General features: G+C 35.4%; 2 protein-coding genes and 1 long non-coding RNA gene across 3 annotated transcripts; all 3 read right to left on the reverse strand.

Moving 5' to 3' along the window:
- Positions 1 to 329: 329 nt before the first annotated feature.
- Positions 330 to 6024, reverse strand: LOC129429178 (adhesion G-protein coupled receptor F1-like). The gene is made up of 6 exons (XM_073855386.1): positions 5971 to 6024; positions 3787 to 5109; positions 3288 to 3329; positions 1751 to 1810; positions 1558 to 1588; positions 330 to 726 (listed from the first exon to the last, which is right to left on the reverse strand). The coding sequence occupies exons 1-6, from the start codon at positions 6022 to 6024 to the stop codon at positions 644 to 646; spliced, it is 1593 nt and encodes a 530-aa protein (XP_073711487.1). The 3' UTR covers positions 330 to 643.
- Positions 6025 to 8266: 2242 nt separating this feature from the next.
- LOC141350295 (uncharacterized) lies at positions 8267 to 16877 on the reverse strand. Its single transcript, XM_073855387.1, has 8 exons — positions 16685 to 16877; positions 16251 to 16397; positions 12905 to 13051; positions 11039 to 12136; positions 9472 to 9572; positions 9192 to 9256; positions 8964 to 9100; positions 8267 to 8832 (listed from the first exon to the last, which is right to left on the reverse strand). The coding sequence occupies exons 1-8, from the start codon at positions 16875 to 16877 to the stop codon at positions 8591 to 8593; spliced, it is 2130 nt and encodes a 709-aa protein (XP_073711488.1). The 3' UTR covers positions 8267 to 8590.
- Positions 16878 to 17356: 479 nt separating this feature from the next.
- On the reverse strand, positions 17357 to 19738 carry LOC129442163 (uncharacterized). The gene is made up of 5 exons (XR_012358694.1): positions 18928 to 19738; positions 18519 to 18612; positions 18250 to 18370; positions 18055 to 18169; positions 17357 to 17917 (listed from the first exon to the last, which is right to left on the reverse strand). It is a non-coding gene; the product is annotated as an uncharacterized lncRNA (long non-coding RNA).
- Positions 19739 to 19973: the final 235 nt, after the last annotated feature.

The raw sequence follows: 19973 nt of genomic DNA on the forward strand, positions 1-19973 counted from the left end.
CAAAATGCCCCAGATCCAACTTGTGTCCCTACTTTCCGTGACTGGTCACATTTTATGTCATGTTTATTTCTTGAATCAGCAATTAGCTAAACATCCTGTGGGCAATATCTTAACTGCACCACAACATGGGGGCAACAACAGAAATCACACTGACATACATTTAGTATAAATTCAACTTACATTGTGACACACTACTGTGATAATATGCTCCACTATAAGCCCCGAATTGAATTTAAGTTGTGTGTATTGACTATAAACATACTGTTAACACCAACAATAACAACAACAACATATATTGTACATTTTTTTATGTCATTTTAGGCATCCATTTATTCCTTTTTTCAGTGTCTTCTGGAGGGTCTATCCATGCAGTATAGGCAGAGTTTGGGGGCGGGGCAGACCAGAGCCAATTTTCATATTTTGTTTGCTTGTCTGAACATTTTACTGTAGACTGAGTAACTTAAGGCTACAATATTTCACATTTATTTAAAAACCAGGAAGTCTCTCGTTAATGTTAAAGTATTGCAGTCCCATTGTCTGCCAGAAGGCGTCCCAGCAAGCACAAATCCCAGCATCTGGTATAGGATATGGTACAGTAATTTTACTTCTTGAGACTGTTGCCTGGAGTTAATACTGTAGTTAATCAATCATTCATGAAGGTATCTGATGCAATGGAGCCACTTGAAGATGAAGCTTCAGATGTAGGCCTATTGTTATAGATCACATCTGTAAATAGTTGATTTTGTGTTAGTCAAAGTACTGCTGTATTGTTTTATACATTTATTAATTTTGAAGACATCAATAGTAAGAATAGGCTACATGTAAGAAGAGACATTATTCCAATGTATGGCAACCCATACTTGAAACGTGATTTCTGCATTTAACCCTTTCCAGCCCGACTGCCTTTATCCCACAACTGCCCCATATTTCCAAAATCAAGTTATAATATATACACAACCTGTCCAAATTTTAGGGTCACTAAGGCTGCCCATACACTTGAAGATTTTAAAGCTAGATTTTGACAGAAAAATCTGTCAAAACAGTCCTTATTTATTTTTTCACATTCCTGTAAATTTACACGACTAAAGAAAATTGCAAGTAAAAAAGTGCAAGTAAACTTGACTTACAGAGAACCTTTTGTAACAAAAGTGTACCTCTACAGTCTGGCCATTAACATCAGTGAGCGCTTGCATCTTTTGTGATAGCTGTGCATGAGTGTTTCAGATGTCTTTAATAGGAAAATAATAATAATATTAAATAATCTCAGTCACTATCGGAAAGGGGTCAAATATACAAAAGATGCTGGAAAAGCAAACAGTGTGTAGGACTGGAGGATTTTTTTGTCAGTGGACAGTTTAATGGCTCACATCAAACAAGACACTCATGAACAACTCTCACAAAACATAAAACAGTCATTGATTATCCAAGTTGCATGAAGAATCAAGGGGATGTAACCCTTTTGAACTGGGCTAATTTTGTAAATTAAGTTATTATTGTGTCTTGTGGTCTGTTTGTGAAAATCTATTTTTTAAAATAGTATACACTGCATATACTTACTTCTCCTTTGCATCCTTCTCTCAAATGAACCCTGTAATTTAGATATATCAGAGTCAAGTTATATTCTTCTCAAAATGACTAATGTAGCATAGATTAAGAATCAAATTATTCACACATATATATATGTGTGTGTGTGTGTATATGTATATGTATATGTATAATGTACATATAATATAGGTATAATGTAATTTACCGGAGTATTTCTGGAACGGAGGTTCTGTAATAACAGCTTTGCTGGCAGTGACTCTTGAACCTGCAACCAAAAATTACACCAAGACTTAAGACTTGTATGCTTTAAAGGTCATGTTCTTCTTGATCCCATTTTTCAAACTTTAGTTGGTGTGTAATGTTGCTATAAAAACTATAATAAATAATACCTGTAAAATGATAAAGCTCAAAGTTCACTGCCAGACGATTTTTTTTTACAGAATTCCCCTTACTTACATCATTCACATACAGCGAACGGCCGGTTTGGACTACAGGTCTCTACTTCCCGTTTAAATGAAGTCAATAAATGAGTTTTTGACTAAACCCCGCCCACAGGAATACGTCAGTCGCCAGCTAAGCTCAAACAACTCTGCTAAGCTGCTTTTGAATCACAACACACTAAACAAACTACACAATCAGAACTCGTTCTGGGACCTCATAGAACAAGGAAGACATCAGCCCATTTTTTAGGACAGTGAAAACAGCGGTATACAGGTAAGTAAATTAAATTCATGTTGCTTGTTTTAAACTAATGGTCAAAACTCATTTTTAAATAATAGAGCATACTGTTATTTGAAATTTTACATATCTGGGCCCGGTTCCCCGATAACGTTCACTCTTAGCGCGCTAAGAAGACTCAAAAAGATATATCTTACAAAAGTTGTTGATGTTCCTAATTGTGTTCCCCGAAGTGTCTCTTAGGAAGCTTCTTAACACGCTGCCTCTAAGTTCTACGTACAATGGCGCTGTCCCAAGTTAAGGTGCTGAATTATTTGCGATCGATCACTCAAGGATCGATTTTCCACTTCGTACGTGAAAGTGCATTACGACGTTAAGAAAGACAACACGCTCTATACAAATGGAACATTACTCAAATTATTCCAGTGACATTTATTTTAACATAGTTTAAGTTATCCGTCAAATATAGACTATTAATTAAATGATCAAATTGTCAGTAAAACGGGTATCCCTCGCTAATCATCCACCCTCCTTATCCCGTTGTGCCACTTGTGCCGCTTCTTGACATGGGTTTTGACTTTAAAAAAATATGTAATACACTTTTATACGAATGTTAAGGTACTTAACAATCAGAATTGATTGGCAAGCAGCTGCAGTATTTCTGTTTAATGCGGTATTGCTTACCATTAATGTTTTCAATAAAAAGCAACCTAGTTGGATAGACAATATGGTCTGAGAAGACCTAGCAGCTCCATAATGAGTTGTCTTGGAAGGCGATTTTTTAATTTAGCCACGTCAGGCAAAACATTTATTCAACGTTTATATATGTTTTGTTTAAATAATTATTAATTGTATATATTTGTTGGATTTGATATGAAATGTGGGAAAGAATCATATGTTTTACACAATACTTGTTATAAATGATGGATTGTTAGAAAAAAAATGTAATATTTTGATAATAGAAGCATTGACAGAAAAAAAGGCTTTATAGTTTCTGTTTGAAAAAGTATTGGTTTTACTACAGATTTTTGCAAAGTAGATAAAGTAACAGAATAAACTCATACCTTTCTGTCTAAAAGCGTCCCAAACACCAAAACAAAGAAACCCTTTAAAAGAAACGTTACACATAAATTAAGATAAAACAAATTTACACTTGTATTGCTATAGCTGCAATATTCTTTAGTCAAACGTTGTTCATTAATGCTTTTATAAGACGTCATGGTGAACATGCTATGTAAGGTATAATGTACTGTACTGTTAAATAAATCTTGGCATCTGTTAAACAGATAGATCTTGTATCACACTAAAGGAGTTTTAATGACATAACTCCTTATTACACAGTGATATGAATAACTAAACAGACATAAAGCACTGATTTGAGTTTAAATGTTGTATTAGTTATTAAGATACAGCAGTCCTATATATAATCAGTCCAAAAGCAGTGTAATAAATATGTTAATAATAATAATAAATAATAAATGAATTATATATATAAATAAATATATATATATATTTTTTTTTACACTGTATAGCATTGAAAGGAAAGCATGAAAAAACACATACCTGCAGTGAATTGAGGATTGCAAACACCACATGAATGCCAAAGTTAGATGACACCATGGTTCCAATGCCAAATCCCCATGTTAGACCAAAGATAGGAGTCAGAATGACCACACATCGGGCAATGACCACAAGAGTATTACTCTCATCTGATTGAGCACCAACTCCTCTCCGTAATATCTTACACACAATATAAACCAGGAGGTTAAAGGCAACAATAGTCAGAGCTGGAATCACAAATGCCAGCAGAGCCTTAGATTCAAACCAGTTCAGCCAACATGCATCTCTCATCCAAATATATTTACCAGCTCCAGCTGTGGATGCGACGGTAATAATCGCTATGAGCAAAGGTGCACAATAACCAACTGTGAACGCAATGACCATTATTTTAGCCCTGGATATTTGAGATGAAGCCATGGCAGTGTGGTTTAAGAGCAAAAGTGCTGAAATGAACATCCAGAAGAAAAGAGCCAGGTAAAAAAAGTGAATGAAGAAAACCACTGCACTGCAGGGATTCACTGGTGTAGGTTGTCCTGGATTTGCAGTTGCAGCTCCGATGATAAACCAGATATCTGCGATCAAAAGCGACAAAGCGACGTTGACTATTGAAACGTGACGCATGTATGACGTCTCATTTCCTGTCACTGACTTCCATACGATCATTTCAATTATGAGGCACAGAATCAAGTTGGCCATTGAAATAGCTACACCAATGTATGTTAAATAGTCTAAGGCTGGGTTATCAATTGCAGACATCAGGATTGAAAAAGAGGTTGTGTGGTTGCATTCACATGTAATTGTTTCATTCCCTGAGCGCTTGACTTCACATCCAGTTGAATCCCAGTGATCAAGATCAAAGTTCCAAAAGACACACTGAGGATTTTTTAATGATGTATTTGTAATGTCAAAAGTTAATGAAATATTGTTAATATTTTCGTGAACCTTTATTACAACCACGTCTCCATTGATGCTGTTTTCTGATGTCTTGTTGTCATTATTAGAAGTATTTCGAGTTGGTAAAACATTGTCAAGCTTTGTGAAGATAATAATGGTTATGAGGGTCGGTTCAACATTTGGTATCATAATCTGAGTAGTTGAGTTTGGTAGTAGAGATGTTCCAATAAATGAGTTTTCAATTGTTGTTCTAGTTAACTGAATGGAGGATTGACTAATAACAAAACTGTCATCTGAAAGACAATCACTTATAGTTTCAATAGCTTGCAGAAGTTCAGTGCTTTTGTTTCCTGTTGTATCATCATTGTTCAATTCTTCCCATGTGTTTTTAAATTCATCTGATACAATGATGTCCACTGTTTTAAGAAAGTCCTGGAAATTAAATGAAAATCATGATTAGTGATCAAAAAAAATATGCAACCAAATAATCATAATCGAATTGACTGTCACAGTTGTCAGTCTTTAAAATGTCTTTGTTATTCTTTACAGTGGGGGTCCATTATTACTTTTTAATTGTAGTTAGCCACAATTTAATAGAAAATATAACAAAATGTTTTAATATCAGTCTTTTTTTTAAGGTAATCAAGAGATATTATTTCATGTAAGAATGCATAAATTTAATATAATACGGTACGTTTGCCTGAAAACCTGAGCATACCTCCATCACAGGTTGACTGATGCTAATAGTTTGTGACATACTAGCAATTCTGTAGAGTATGTCAACAATTGTTTTGACAGTCAAAGCAAATTGTGATATCTCAATTTTATTCTGCTTTGCAGTGTTACTGAGGTTTGACATAAACTTTGGAATATCCTCCACAAACAAGACCTAAAGTACATTACAAAACAATAAGACATTTTATTAATATTACTTTAATTGGTAAATGGTAAATTTTCTATTTGTGACTGAATACAATTAATAGATTACCTCAGCTTTTCTTTCAAGGTCTTTGATAGCTTCAACAACACAATCTTTTTTTATAGGCATCCAATCATTTTTGAGATTTATCTGTTTACATTCATAAGTTATGAGGCCTTCCAGGCCATTTTCACACAATCCTGTTACATTGTCACCTATTTTTCCAACTCCAAGTGATTCATTTATACAGTCATACTCTGGAATTTGACAGAAATAATATAATGTTTAAAAAACATCATTTATTTCAACTAGCAGAAACAGAATTTTAAAAAATTCAACTCAATCATGTAGAGAAAGAGAGATTTTATGCTCACCTCTGACTGTCTGAATTTGAATTCTGCTCCAACTATAGTGAAATGTTTCTTCATGTTCTTTCATGTTCTTTAGTTGGCATGTGAATATTCTATTTCCCTCACATTTTGTGTCCAAGATTTTATGATATAATGTGATGCACCTAGATCCTGATTGCATAAATCAAGCAAATGGAATTAAAGAACACAGTAAAATGGGGTTCAAAGGGTTTTACTACTGAAAATTATCTTCTATACATCTCTCGCTCAACACTGAGGTTAAGTAATCAATATTCAGTGCGCCATTAAGTAGCTTTGTCGGTCGAGGCCAGGACGAAGTCGACACTGAGATGACAACCATGCTATCTCGGGTTGCTAAAAGCATTGTGTTACAATGGACAATCCGTCTTGGCTACGCGATTCAGTTTGCCAGATGCCCTTCCATGTTTTGCGGCGTTCTGTTTCCATTTGTCAGGGCCAAGAACGCCACTGTACTTTGGAAAGAGGTTGTTTCTGGCCAAACAGGCGATCGAACACATCCATTTAGCTGTGATGTCTTCAGGCTTTTACAGGCCGTGTTTTATTGGGCCCAAGAAGGAAGGGGTACTGCGCCTCATGTTGGACCGTCGAGTGCTGAACAAATATGTTGACAGCTTACTGTTCAAGATGGTTTGCAGACATCGACCTAAAGGATGTGTATTTTCATGTGTCGACTCCTAACAGACTCTTCAAAGAGAGAGAGTACCAGTACAAGGTCCTCCCTTTCGGTCTGTCCACGGCCCCCCACTATTTTTTACCAAGATCGTGGGGGGGTACTCTAGCTCCCCCAGGGAACAGCGCATTCACATACCAAACTACCTAGATGACTGGCTTATTCTAGCAGACTCGCAGGAATTAAGGGCTTATTATTGTTGTGCGTATGCCCTATGGCTGTCATGAACGGTGAACGGGAGTAAGGACGCAAGTGCAGAGTTCACATGGAATAAATAACATTTAATATAAATCAGGAAACAAAACACGAGTAACATACAACATCGGGTAAAACAGGAACATCCAACACAGGAACAGACAGGGAAATAATGACAATGATCCAGCGGTGAGCAAACAGAAGACAGGGGTATATATACACACAGACTAAATGATAAACAGGTGTGCTGAGGCAGGTAATTAATCAGTGAATGTCCAGGTGACAACAATTGGAACAGAGACAAGACATGGCACGGATTAACCGTGACAACGGCATAGCCACAATGGCGTAGAGTATGCGTCAGTTTTAATATATACTTCTGCATTATCGTCCACGTTGACATGCAAACACACATGCAGACTGCTGGTAGGCAGTATCTATGCATGTAACCACAATAGCAGCTCAATCGCCAAAAAATAAGCAGCTTGGCCCGTTCACACCACAAACGAAGAAGAAGCAGTTTTTAAAAAAGACCAGCAGTGATGGAAGTAAATAGCCAGGAACTTTAGTTGCAGTTTGAGTTAAATCACTCCTCACCTTGGCCCATCTTTGTTTTCACTGTCGCAAACTTAAAAACTATGACGCAGTTTTTTACCTGAGGGGAGGGGTTCTGGTGGACCAATCACAGCACTTGTAATCCACGAAGAACTGACTTGCTGTTAAAATTTTGGCGAGGTGCACATGAGGCTAACCAGAGCTACGCACAGGCTATGGATAACCTACAACGTAGCTACAGCTTTCATGTTTTCTCTTACATTACTGTCTTTGTTTCCTCAGGTGTCAATCACAGATCATTCAGGAACTTTCACGCCTCCTCGCATAGAAATTCTAAATCAATATATTGTTTCAAATTGTTTTATATTGTTTATACTTTTATCATAACACGTTTATGTAGTTCCTGACTTGGGCACCTGATGTCTATAAGACTTTTATTCTCTCTTTCTCTCTCTCTCTCTCTCTCTCTTGCAATGTCTAATGACCCTACGCATTCTCGAGGATGTTCTTACGTTGTGTTTTTCATGGACCAGGGAAGGTTATGCACATGGTGTCGAAAACAATTGATGCATGAGTCAAATGAGTGGTAAAACCATGGTCGGCAATTCAGAAAATATGAAAACCCTCGCTTTGTCAGTTGTGCTGGTTTGGTCAAGTTTTTATAAAATGCAAGTTATTAATATAATAATAATATTACCATGTGTTTTTTATTAGTTCATGTTTTATATCATTTATTTTTCTTTTCTTTTGCTGTGCTGTTTTTATGTCTGTAATGCCAAAATAAATAAAATAAATGCACTGAAACTGCACAGTAGCTTTTATAAAAAATATAACATGTAATACTGTACCTGAATTTGTCACGTTATCACCAGGAGGAATTTCATCCCACTCAATTGGGTAACCATCTGCACAGCATGTCAATGGCACAACCTGTTCTTTACACTTAATCTTTATTTCAATTTTATCCACTATGATTTTGGGACGTACAAAAACAATTTTTTGCCACTGAATGTACGGCATTGTGGACCTTTCTATTATACACAAGTATCTACCTGCAAGTAAACAAAGACCTACATATTATTTTATACAGCACAACCAGTCAATTTACTACTTTGTACTTACAAATTTTGTAAAAATAAATGCATACCTTGGAAGTCATACTATAGTAATAGCACTTTCACATTAGTAACACTTCCAGTAGAATCGGCATAAATCACATAACTTACCACTGTCACTTTCACTTGCATCTTTCACAATTAGAGTGCTATTGTCATTTGTAATCGTGTATTTTGCACTGTTTTCAGCAGGATCTTTGTCATTCACTCTCCATTTCATTGTTCCCGCAACAGAATTTGGACGTGTACACCTCAGCTCTACACGTTGCTGTGGATAAAATGTATCTTTGGTTGTCAGGATTTTTTCCTCTGAAAGTAAAATCAATACAGTACATTTCAGCTTTCTTAATTTTACAAGCAATACTCACCAGAAACACCAGAAAATAAGAGATCCATATAAAAGGAGAATTCAGAAATATGAATGTTTTTAGGTTTTATACCACTTTCAGTAAAAGCATCCTGAGCTAAAGGGATCCCTTTTTTTGCTAGTACTTTCGTAACATCTGCATTTGCTGATGTAAAGTTCAGGTTATTGTTGGTCACAGTAATCTTGTAATCTGCAATAATGCTACCAGACCTATGAAGCAAAATAAGAAGACACTTGAGTAACACAAGGGTTAAAGACAACAACACCTGTGAAGTATACAGTAGATTCTAAACTTTCAAACCTGAAGCCAATGACTTGAACTGAACGTTGAATGTAGTTAGGCAGATTTCTGTAGCTTTCTTCAATCTGTAAAAAACAAAAGCACCCAATGTACACTAAAGAGTGTGTAGTACTTGTAGTTACACTGACATATAGACATAAAAATACATTTAAGATTGAACAAAATTAATTGATTGGTTCCTTTAGTGCAATTAGACAAAATGTTAATTCCCTGGTTTATTTTTCCCCAAAAGGTACAGTACCAAAACAAAATCAGTGTGTTAAATATATGAAATACTCACTGCTGACTCAATGCGATCTACATAAAATGTGTACTTCGCTTCAGTTTTGTTGGTGAGACTGGAGTCAAATGTGTGATCTATTCTCATCGACATTTTAATAACTGGAAAAAAATGAATACAAAATTAACATTTTAAAATGTAATCTAAAGTACAGCATAATCAGTGTTAGTACTGAGGATAGTTGTTTAAACCTTTTAATACTATCTCCATTTTTAAATAATGATGTGGATATTAAACTGTAGTATCAACGGATTTACACAACAATGCTCAATACTAACACTAAACCTTATGATACTGTACTTTGTAAAACATTTAAATAACCCTATTTTAGAAAACATAATCAACAAAAACAAAATCAAAATTAAGTTAAAAAACACTATTTTCAATTTTTTTAATTCTGTAAAATGTAATTTTTTAATGCATATTTGTTAACAGAGCCAAACTCCCTGTTTACACCTGGTATTAAGATGTGTTTTTCTCAATTTAATCACAAGTGATCAAAATAGAAATATGCTCGATCACACCTGATGTTTTAATCCATTTCTTTTGTCTACTTTTGTCCGCTTTTGTCCTGATTATTTCAAGGGGATGGTCTTTGGGCGAGTCCCTCTACTTTCATTAAAACCTGAGCAGGAAGAATGACAGGTTTACTTTGATGCATACTAATAATATTATATCAGAGTACCGCTGCTTTTACCCCCTCACAAAATAAAATACAAATGAAAGAGGCAAAGAGCATCCACTTTTAGTTTTAATATTTCTAGCCTAAGACCTCGCTGAACCCTGTGGGTTCATGCAAGAAGTGACGGCTGATTTAAAAAAATTTTTGTCAGTACATTACACATAGGTCAGTAGGTGAAGAGTAAGCCTTTTGTGGCTGTTCGAACACATACAATCATGTGAGCCTCTACAGCACAAAAGCAATTTAGTTACATGCATTTTCGACTAGTTCAAAATGTGTTGAAAAGTGCAAAAGCTTAACATGTTTCACATTCGTATTTAGTGTCGTCCACTTGTGACCCGATCGACCAAAATGCATCCTAATACCAGGTGTAAACAGAGCCAAAGAGCAAGGAACACAGTGTTAGTCAAATTATTTTTGTGAACTAAATAAATTCATAAAAAATGTTTTAATTGCATAATTTCTTCAACTCAATTGATGCTTAAAAAATGCACAGTTTGCTGGATAATAATAATAGTTATAATAGTTATGTAAGGAATAATTGACGACGGGCCATTGAATTATAAGAAAATAATGCACACCAAGGTGGTAATGCGGCACGACGCGAAGCGGAGTGCCGTTACACCGCAGATGTGCATTATTTTCAAACAATTCAAAGGACCGGAGTCAATTATTCCGCTTATACCACGGTTACCACAAACATTGCTCTGGTGCCAATTTTTAAGACATTTGAAAAGTTAGGTGTGCGGTTTACGGAAAAATAATCAACACCCATAGAACATTTCTCAGCCAATCAGAATGCAGCATTCAACAGACCCGTGGTATAACATTAAATATTTTATTATAAATTATAATTTGTGGGGTACCTCATTATTTTAACCATACCTGTTTGTGTTGGTTTCACTGTAGTTGATGCTGCTGTTGCTGCTGTTGTTGGTTGTACTGTAGTAGTTTTTGTAGTTCTTGTTGGTGTATTTGTCGTCATTGTTTTTGTTGTTGCTGATGATGTTGTTGCTGGTTTTGCTCCAGTTGCTGTTCTTGTTGGTTGTACTGTAGTAGTTTTTGTAGTTCTTGTTGGTGTATTTGTCGTCATTGTTTTTGTTGTTGCTGATGATGTTGTTGCAGGTTTTGCTCCAGTTGCTGTTCTTGTTGGTTGTACTGTAGTAGTTTTTGTAGTTCTTGTTGGTGTATTTGTCGTCATTGTTTTTGTTGTAGCTGATGATGTTGTTGCTGGTTTTGCTCCAGTTGCTGTTCTTGTTGGTTGTACTGTAGTAGTTTTTGTAGTTCTTGTTGGTGTATTTGTCGTCATTGTTTTTGTTGTTGCTGATGATGTTGTTGCTGGTTTTGCTCCAGTTGTTGGTTGTACTGTAGTAGTTGTTGTTGTTGGTGTTGCTGTATTTCTTGCCGTTGTTGTTTGTGTTGTAGTTGTTGGTTGTGCTGTAGTTGTTGGCTGTGCTGTAGTAGTAGTAGTAGTAGTTGTTGTTGTTGGTTGTACTGTAGTTGTTGCTTGTACTGTAGTTGCTGGTTGTTCTGTAGTTGTTGTTGTTGTTTGTACTGTAGTTGCTGTAGTTGTTGGTTGTGCAGTAGTTGTTGGTGGTTTTCCTTCAGTTGTTGCTGGTGGTGTTGTTGTTGGTTGTGCTGTAGTTGCTGTAGTTGTTGGTTGTGCTGTAGTAGTAGTTGTTGCTGTTGTTTGTGGTGTAGTTGCTGTAGTTGTTGGTTGTGCTGTAGTTGTTGGTGGTTTTCCTTCAGTTGTTGCTGGTGTTGTTGTTGTTGGTTGTGCTGTAGTTTCAGCTGTTGGTTGTGCTGTAGGTATTGTTGTTGTTGGTGAATTTCCTGTAGTTGTTGCTGATGTTGTTGGTTGTTCTGTAGTTGTTGGTTGTTGTGTAGTTATTGTTGTTGGTGGTGGCAAATGTTCTATAGTTGTTGATGGTTGTGCAGTGGTTGTTGGTTGTGCTGTAGTTGTTGTTGTTGTTGTTGTTGTTGCTGTAGTTGTTGTTGTTGGTTGTGGTGTAGTTGTTGTTGGTCAAAAATAATTAAAATAAATGCAATATTAGCCCTTTTAACAGCAAAAAATCAGCTTACTTCTCATGCTACAGGTAAAGCAGCTCTTCTTTCAGGTGATCTCAGCTTCCTGCCTTCTAAAGTCCTATAGATTGTCTTCATTTATGTCCAATAGACTCAATAAAATCAAACATTTTAATCCTTTAATTTTTCATGATTTAAAACATTTTTGTGCTGCTGCACATCCGTGTGTGTAAAAATGTGTGTTGTTGTTTCTAATATTACTATAGTTGTCCATATTACTAATGCCCTAAAATTGACTTTAGACCAGGTTTCAGTTGATCGATGTATATTTGATTTGCCTTAAAAACACGCTTGAACACACCTCTGGTGCACAAAAGGAGCATAAATGGGAGCAAATGCATCTGCTATTTATATAATGTGGTGCATGACATGAAAGTGATAACTGTGTTGGGATTGAAACTAACACAATTTTTTGCAAAAAACATGCCTTGCGTCGCATTGTGCCAGGTATGTGATAGGGCCCCACATGTTTTTATTTCACAGTATGAAAACTATAGCACAGACTATTTGTAAAGTAGTACTTTAACATCAACAATACAAGAACTGATTTACAGTATGAAGTGAAAATAAATACAAATGAATCTCAACTGTCGGTCATACAGAAAACAATCTTGGTCATTAATGATCATCAGACAATACACAGAACGAAGTGAAGCAAGAACTCACCTGTGCATGTGTTATTGATGCTGATGGTGAGATTTGGGAATGTTGCAGTAAATCCATCCAAACATGAGCAATTGTAACCTCCATTTACATTTGTGCAGTTGGAATTTGGTCCACATACAGATGTATTCACCTGACATTCATCCACATCTGGAAAAAGTAACGCACATACAACAAAATAAAACTCGGTATTTTCACTCAAAAAAATTAAAACACATATATACTTTTATCAATAAATGTTCTTAAAAGGTTCTTAACAGTAATGTCATAGAATAACAATTTTTGGTCCTCAAAAAAATAAAATAAAAAAACATTGTCAATGGTTCTTAGACAAATCATTTCTTTCATGACTTTTTATAGACAGTAACGTTAGCTCAGTGTTATAGTTGATGCACACTAGATATGGTATATGAACGAAGGTCATTTACTTTTCATTTATTTCCCTTGTTATTATAAATAAACTATTGTAAAAGGACTGTGTTGTTATTGATTCAATGTTAAAGTACTGGAAGTTGCGTTTAGTCCACAAAAGCCATTTGTTTATGTTGTTGCTGCCAAACTGTCTATAATCTAAACCAAACAACTTTTTTTCACTACAAATTAATTTTTTTAACAGAAAGATACATTGGATCTTAAAGGTTCCTTATCGAACCGCTCATCCAAAAATGGTTCTTCTATGGCATTGTGGAACACATTTATTTTAAGAGTGTACTTATGCTACTGTTGTATTGGGTAGCCAATAAAACATATCTAACAAAAAGAGATGATTTCTAATAAATTATTTAAACTCTTATTGGTGCATATATTAGGGATGCACCGAAATGAAAATTCTTGGCCGAAACCGAAAACCGAAAAAAGGAAACCAAGGCCGAAAAACCGAAATAAATTATTATGCCAATTATTAGTACAATTGCTTTATCACTGTGTACTAACTTTACTAGGGGTGTGTGACGGATAAAAAAAACTCACAGTTCGGATCACATTACAGTTTATGAGGCACAGATCAGGGCCCGGTTCCCCAAAACGTTCTTATCGCTAAGTAGTTCTTAACCTATTCCTTAACCTCTCTCTTAACTCTATGGCACGGTTCCCAAAACGTTCGTAGGCTAAGTATATCTTCTGTAAGTCACACTTTCGTAAGGTTGGTCTGGACCATTCGTACGCTCTCTCTTAGCGTTGTTTGAGCGCAAAACGCTATCGCCGCAGTCTTTAAAAATCAGTGCAGCGCAGTACAAGTCAAACTATGGTATGCTGACAATGATTTTATGTTATGGACATTTTTAAGACTTATAATAAAATATGTTTGCAATGGATACAGGACTATTTATGCAGTTGACTTTATTTGGTATCAGAACTAATGAATCAAAGACGGCGCCGGTGTTTGTTCCTTATTGAAGTCTGTTACCTCTATGTTTATAGCGTTTTCATCACGTTATATTTATAATTTATTTAGAAAGATCAAAGATTTCAATTGGTTATACTAAAAAGCAATAATATCATGTATTCTATTACACAATTTATTAAATATTTCATATTTGACAGTTTTATGTCTTTTAACATATAGCCTGTCTTTTTCTTTTCTTTTTTCTCTACTGTATGTTTTAAAACTGTTATGTTTCCAAACATAATAAATATATATTTTACATATAATATGATTCATACTGTAAAAATAATTGACTTACAAATACAATCAAGAACAGTCAAGATACATTACATAAATGCACACATACACATCTCAGTAGCCATTAAAACTTTCAATGTATATAAAGAATAAACATATAATGTGATAAAAACGCGATAAAAAGACTAAACTAAAGGGAAACACATGGGGAACAGACTTTCACACAACACCGGTAACCCCGTAACCGTTTAGTCCATGCCAATTTTTTTTATTCGGCAACACATAAAACCTTGTGACAATTTGCCTGACGTGGCTAAATTAAAAAAAATGCCTCCCAAGACAACCCATTATGGAGCTGCTGGATCTTCTCAGACCATATTCCCTATCTAACTCTCTCTGTTTATTGTAGATAGGTTGTTTTTTATTGATGGTTTTTATTGTATGATTAGCGAGGGATACCCGGTTCGTCTACCCGTATTACTGACAATTTGATAATTTAATTAATAGTCTATATTTTACGGATAACTAAACTATGTTAAAATAAATGTTACTGGAATAATTTGAGTAATGTTCCATTTGTATAGAACGTGTTGTCTTTCTTAACGCCGTAATGCACCTTCACGTGAAGTGGAAAATCGATCCCTGAGAGATCAATCGCAAATAATTCAGCACCTTCACTTGGGACAGCGACATTGTAACGTCGTACTTAGAGGCCGTGTGTTAAGAAGCTTCCTAAGAGACACTTCGGGGAACACACTTAGAAACACAAACAACTTTGCTAAGATATATCTTTTTGAGCCTTTTTAGCGCGCTAAGAGTGAGCGTTATTGGGGAACCGGGCCCAGATTATTTTACGGATCAGCAAAAAGCAGGTGGGAAAAATCTAATAAACAATCAAGAAATTGCAAACATTTATAAAAGAGAACAAAGTTGTACATTAATAAGGTTTGAAATTAGCATTAGGTACAGAAATCAAATTAAATGAATCATAACACAATGAATCAAATATATTATTATTTTTTAGAGCTATTTGTCTCTTTGTCATGGGTTGTTTGATCAACATTAATGACACAGACTTAAGTAGGTTAATCTGACTGTCTATACATACACTTAAGACATAAACAAATGTTTTTATTAGAAAAAGAATACTGTGGAGAGAATTTTGTTTATATGTGCCCTGTCAATAACAGCGAGATTTTATGTGTGCTTGTTTTTTTTTTAAACGCGTTTCTCTCGTTTGTGCACTACCGAGGGCACTTAAACGCGTCCACATACAGAGACCGAGGGTGAATCCCAAACAGCGCAACAGTCGCTCCACATAAAAACTTTATGTTGTGTTTCGTTGCTTTATTCGCCAAATGTATGTTAATGGATTACAGTATGAAACACATTAGCGCGACTTTCTCTAAAGTTTACACATCAAGACATGATTAATCTTTGCAGACGCGTGCAAACAGCTCGACCGTGAGTGAAACTTGCTTGAGCACAAAGGGGAGGGGTGTGAGACGACTGATCACCGTGAGTGAAACCCAAGCGCTAGCGCACAGATGGGAGGGGTGCGGTTGACATTCATTTTGGTTTACATTTTCGGCTGGATTTTTTATTTCGGCCCGAAACCGATAATGCCATTTTCGGCCGAAATTTTCGGTGACCGAAATTTCGGTGCACCCCTAGCATATATTATTATTACTGACAGTTAGAGAACCCAGATCTGATGTGAGATCTTACCTGCGCATGTGTTATTGATGCTGATGGTGAGATTTGGGAATGTTGCAGTAAATCCATCCAAACATGAGCAACTATAACCTCCAATTACATTTGTGCAGTTGGAATTTGGTCCACATACAGATGAATTCACCTGACATTCATTCACATCTGGAAAGAATAACAGCACATTTAGATGAAAGCACATTTGGGTTGTCTTTGTTCATTTGGTCTGGATCAGTTTACTTAGTGTTCACACTGGCATTTTTAAGAGCTAACCGAAAGGTCACAATTATATAATATTTTTCTTATGCAAAAGTATTTGATAAACATGTATGTGCTAAAAAAATTAATATCATTATCTCATTTTTGACAGATGTGGCGTTTAGTGGCTGTTGACTTTGGTGTCTTCATTATTACTGACAATTAGAGAACCCAGATCTGATGTGAGATCTCACCTGTGCATGTGTTATTGATGCTGATGGTGAGATTTGGGAATGTTGCAGTAAATCCATCCAAACATGAGCAACTGTATCCTCCATTTACATTCGTGCAGTTGGAATTTGGTCCACATACAGATGAGTTCACCTGACATTCATCCACATCTGGGAAAAATAGCACATTTAGAGGTAAAAAAAACACGAAGGCCATGTTCACAGTCACACTTGTAGACTGTATTTGATAAAATATTTGATGAACATAAACATGCCGTGGCATTTCATATATTATTATTAACAGAGATGTATAGTAACGAAGTAGAACTACACAGCAAAATCACTGGTGTTAAAATAACACCCACGGTGTCAAATTTAACACCGGCAAAGTGTGTATATGTGTCCACACTACACTGTGTTAATTTAGTCAAAAGTGTAGTGTTAATTTAACAACACCCATTATATGTTAATTTAACACTCAATATTGTTAAATTTTACACTTTGTTCAACACTATTCATTGTTGTTTCCACACTACACTGGTGTTGGCACAGAAATAGAGTGTTAAAAATTAACACTCCTAGTTTAAGGTCAACACCAGTGTAATGTGAATTCAACAATGTTAAGTGTTAAAATACTGAGTAATAGCCACTTTTGTTGCTAATGGGTTGTTTCTATAAAAGAAAAATGACAAGAAATATTGCAAAACCTCTTTTTATTAAAGTAAATCACATTTAATATTTACATTGATACACACAACACTTTGCATTTAACACTGCTTATTTAAATACCTCAGCTACAATTAGAAACAGAATACAGTATGGAATAATGAAAGTTATCTTATACCACAGCGCAGTGACATGAAAACCACTTATTATAAAGTCTTTAATAAATCAAATGAGAGTTAAAAAAAATTAGCCACCCTACTCAAAACTTGAACATTAAAATACATGCAATTACCTTATCGGCAAGCAGAAATGCTTATCCTTCACAATACTAAAGATTTTTCCATAACAAAACAGACATTTCAATTCAAAAGACGTTTCATTTTTCTTAAACACGTTCCAACCTGGTATTTAGTTCTGTAGTTGTTTTACTGTACAGTAGTGGAAGGCTGCATCAGTGGTCTTCATCATGGAGGGAATGGCTTTTTGGTCCAGAATGATGTAAAAATTCTGGATGCAACTTTTGTTCCCAACGCAGAGCAGGCAGGGCTGTGCTGATCCATCCACCTCAAAGCATGGATTGATGCTCATCACCTAAGTGTTTTAAAAAAGTGTATTTGATGAATGTATTTGATGTGTATTTATGAACTTGTATGCATTTACATGGGGTGAACAATGCAAGCAAACTAACTGCTGAATAAATAACTAGAACAAAATACCAAAAAACTTACACAGCACAATCAGTTGCTTCAGTTGCACATTGACCCTCTCCAGTCTTTTTTCCTTTCACAAATGAAGGCAAGAGGTGAATGAGCCAGGGAAGAGCTGCCACATCACTGTCCCGTCCTAGCAAAACAGAATTTAAACACCATGAGTATACAGTTAAACTTTAAAACCGTAAAAGTAGCAAACCCATTTACACTTACCATATTTAAACTCCTGTTGACCAGACAGAGGGTCATCCATATCTTCATCAGGATGTAGTCTGCAATTATCCTTCAATTGTTGTATGTTGGCTATTTTGCAATACACCACTTCAGCATATTTCTGCAGATTTTCAAAGACAAAAAGGGTCAAGAAAATACCAAAAAGGATGCAGTTTAGGGTTAGGCCGTTTTAACCGTTATTTGAATCAAAATCATCTCAGTATAATGTTAGAGACAGTGTACAGTACTAAAGTACTGTGTGTACTCACATAGTTGGTAAGCTCTTATCCTCCAAACTGGGTTAAGAAATAACAGTTCCAGAATTCATGGGTATGCCGTATTCAAATATAGTCTGGTAGTGTCCTATCACAAAAAAATGACAATAAAGACTCTGAAAACTCAACATTCTTTTTATATTAAAAACAGCACTCAAGACAATATGAATCTTCAATTATACATTTTCAAAATAGTAATCAATTTGATTGCTATTTAATATGATATCAATAGCAAAACGATGTACGAGAAGATAATATATTTTTATTAAAGTTGGCAGCAGGTCATGTGACTTTCTTGCCTGATTAATAACCATAATATGTACAAAACTACATATACTAAAAAGATTGGTTAACTGTTCAGTTATGTCAAATAAAATGATTTATATGTATAAATGAAACTTACCTTCTGTAATGAATTTATATAAGTATTAGCAGTCGTTTCTCATTGGAAGTCATCCATGTCAGGTCTTCTTTAATAAACTGCCCTAAAAACAGCATCTCTTCTGAATGATTTGAAGCACTCAGTGTGTACTTTCACCAAACTAGCATCTATAATGACAGAAAAACAAATGTTCGCCATACACGTTTTACACTTTCGTATGTATTTGCCATTTGCATCTGTCTGACATCTAGCGCCACGAAAAGCTTACAACACACAATGCATCCAATCTGTGCATATTCTGAGGTAAAATGAATTGTTGGTTTGGCGATATTTTCCCTGTTTGCATACATCTAAAAAAAAAACACATGACGATGCGGTTGCGGTTTTCTCCGTGTTTTTCAGTAATTTGAATAATTAACCGATATCCGTGCACTCACGTGCATGTAAACGACCTCGTTAACTCACGGTATCTAGCCTATATGATTACCTCATAACGAGCATCATGTGGTGAATAAACAAGCTTTCATTTAACTTAATTTCATACCTTCAATTTGTAGTGCATGTCGCGTTTTATCAGGGTTCAATTCTTACATTCATTCATATCTCCTGTTAATATTATCCTTCTTGGTTAAAACTTTTAGCTAGAAGTTTAACTTTATACCAAACTAACAAGGGAACAACGTAACACAAGGTAGCTCTGATTAAACTGAACCAAATAACGAACAAAGGGGAAATAAAATGGGAAAAAATATCTTGTTTAGGTTTTTTGGCATATGGCTGCGTAGAGTCAGACAGAGAAATAACAGTTTAATTTAGCTAAACCATGTGAATATTATGAGATTTACCTGCTCTCTTCAGTCCTCCTTTGAAAGAAAATGGCGGTAAAATCCCTGACAGGATATGTTTAGTGGAGGCGTGGCTTGATTTACACCGCTCAGTGTGAAATCTGATAACACCCTTGTTTCACACTGACACTGTCATGGATATAACACTGGCCTAGCAATGGCAGTGTTATTTTATTACCAGATAGTGTTAAAACAGCATCAACACTGTGTATTTAACACCAT

The sequence above is a fragment of the Misgurnus anguillicaudatus genome, chromosome 18, assembly GCF_027580225.2.
Source record: "Misgurnus anguillicaudatus chromosome 18, ASM2758022v2, whole genome shotgun sequence".
In the NCBI taxonomy this organism is placed as follows: Eukaryota; Metazoa; Chordata; class Actinopteri; order Cypriniformes; family Cobitidae; genus Misgurnus; species Misgurnus anguillicaudatus.

Excerpts from the sequence above, each read along its gene's own strand:
- LOC129429178 (XM_073855386.1), bottom strand. The coding sequence starts at position 6,024 with ATGAAGAAACATTTCACTATAGTTGGAGCAGAATTCAAATTCAGACAG. Across the intron at positions 5,110-5,970 it reads TCAAATTCAGACAGTCAGAG|GACTTTCTTAAAACAGTGGA; the intron begins GTGAGCATAAAA and ends TTTAATTTCCAG. Across the intron at positions 3,330-3,786 it reads CAATCCTCAATTCACTGCAG|GGTTTCTTTGTTTTGGTGTT; the intron begins GTATGTGTTTTT and ends TTTCTTTTAAAG.
- LOC141350295 (XM_073855387.1), bottom strand. The coding sequence starts at position 16,877 with ATGGCCTTCGTGTTTTTTTTACCTCTAAATGTGCTATTTTTCCCAGAT. Across the intron at positions 13,052-16,250 it reads CATCAATAACACATGCGCAG|ATGTGGATGAATGTCAGGTG; the intron begins GTAAGATCTCAC and ends TACTTTTTCCAG. Across the intron at positions 9,257-9,471 it reads TAGATCGCATTGAGTCAGCA|ATTGAAGAAAGCTACAGAAA; the intron begins GTGAGTATTTCA and ends TGTTTTTTACAG.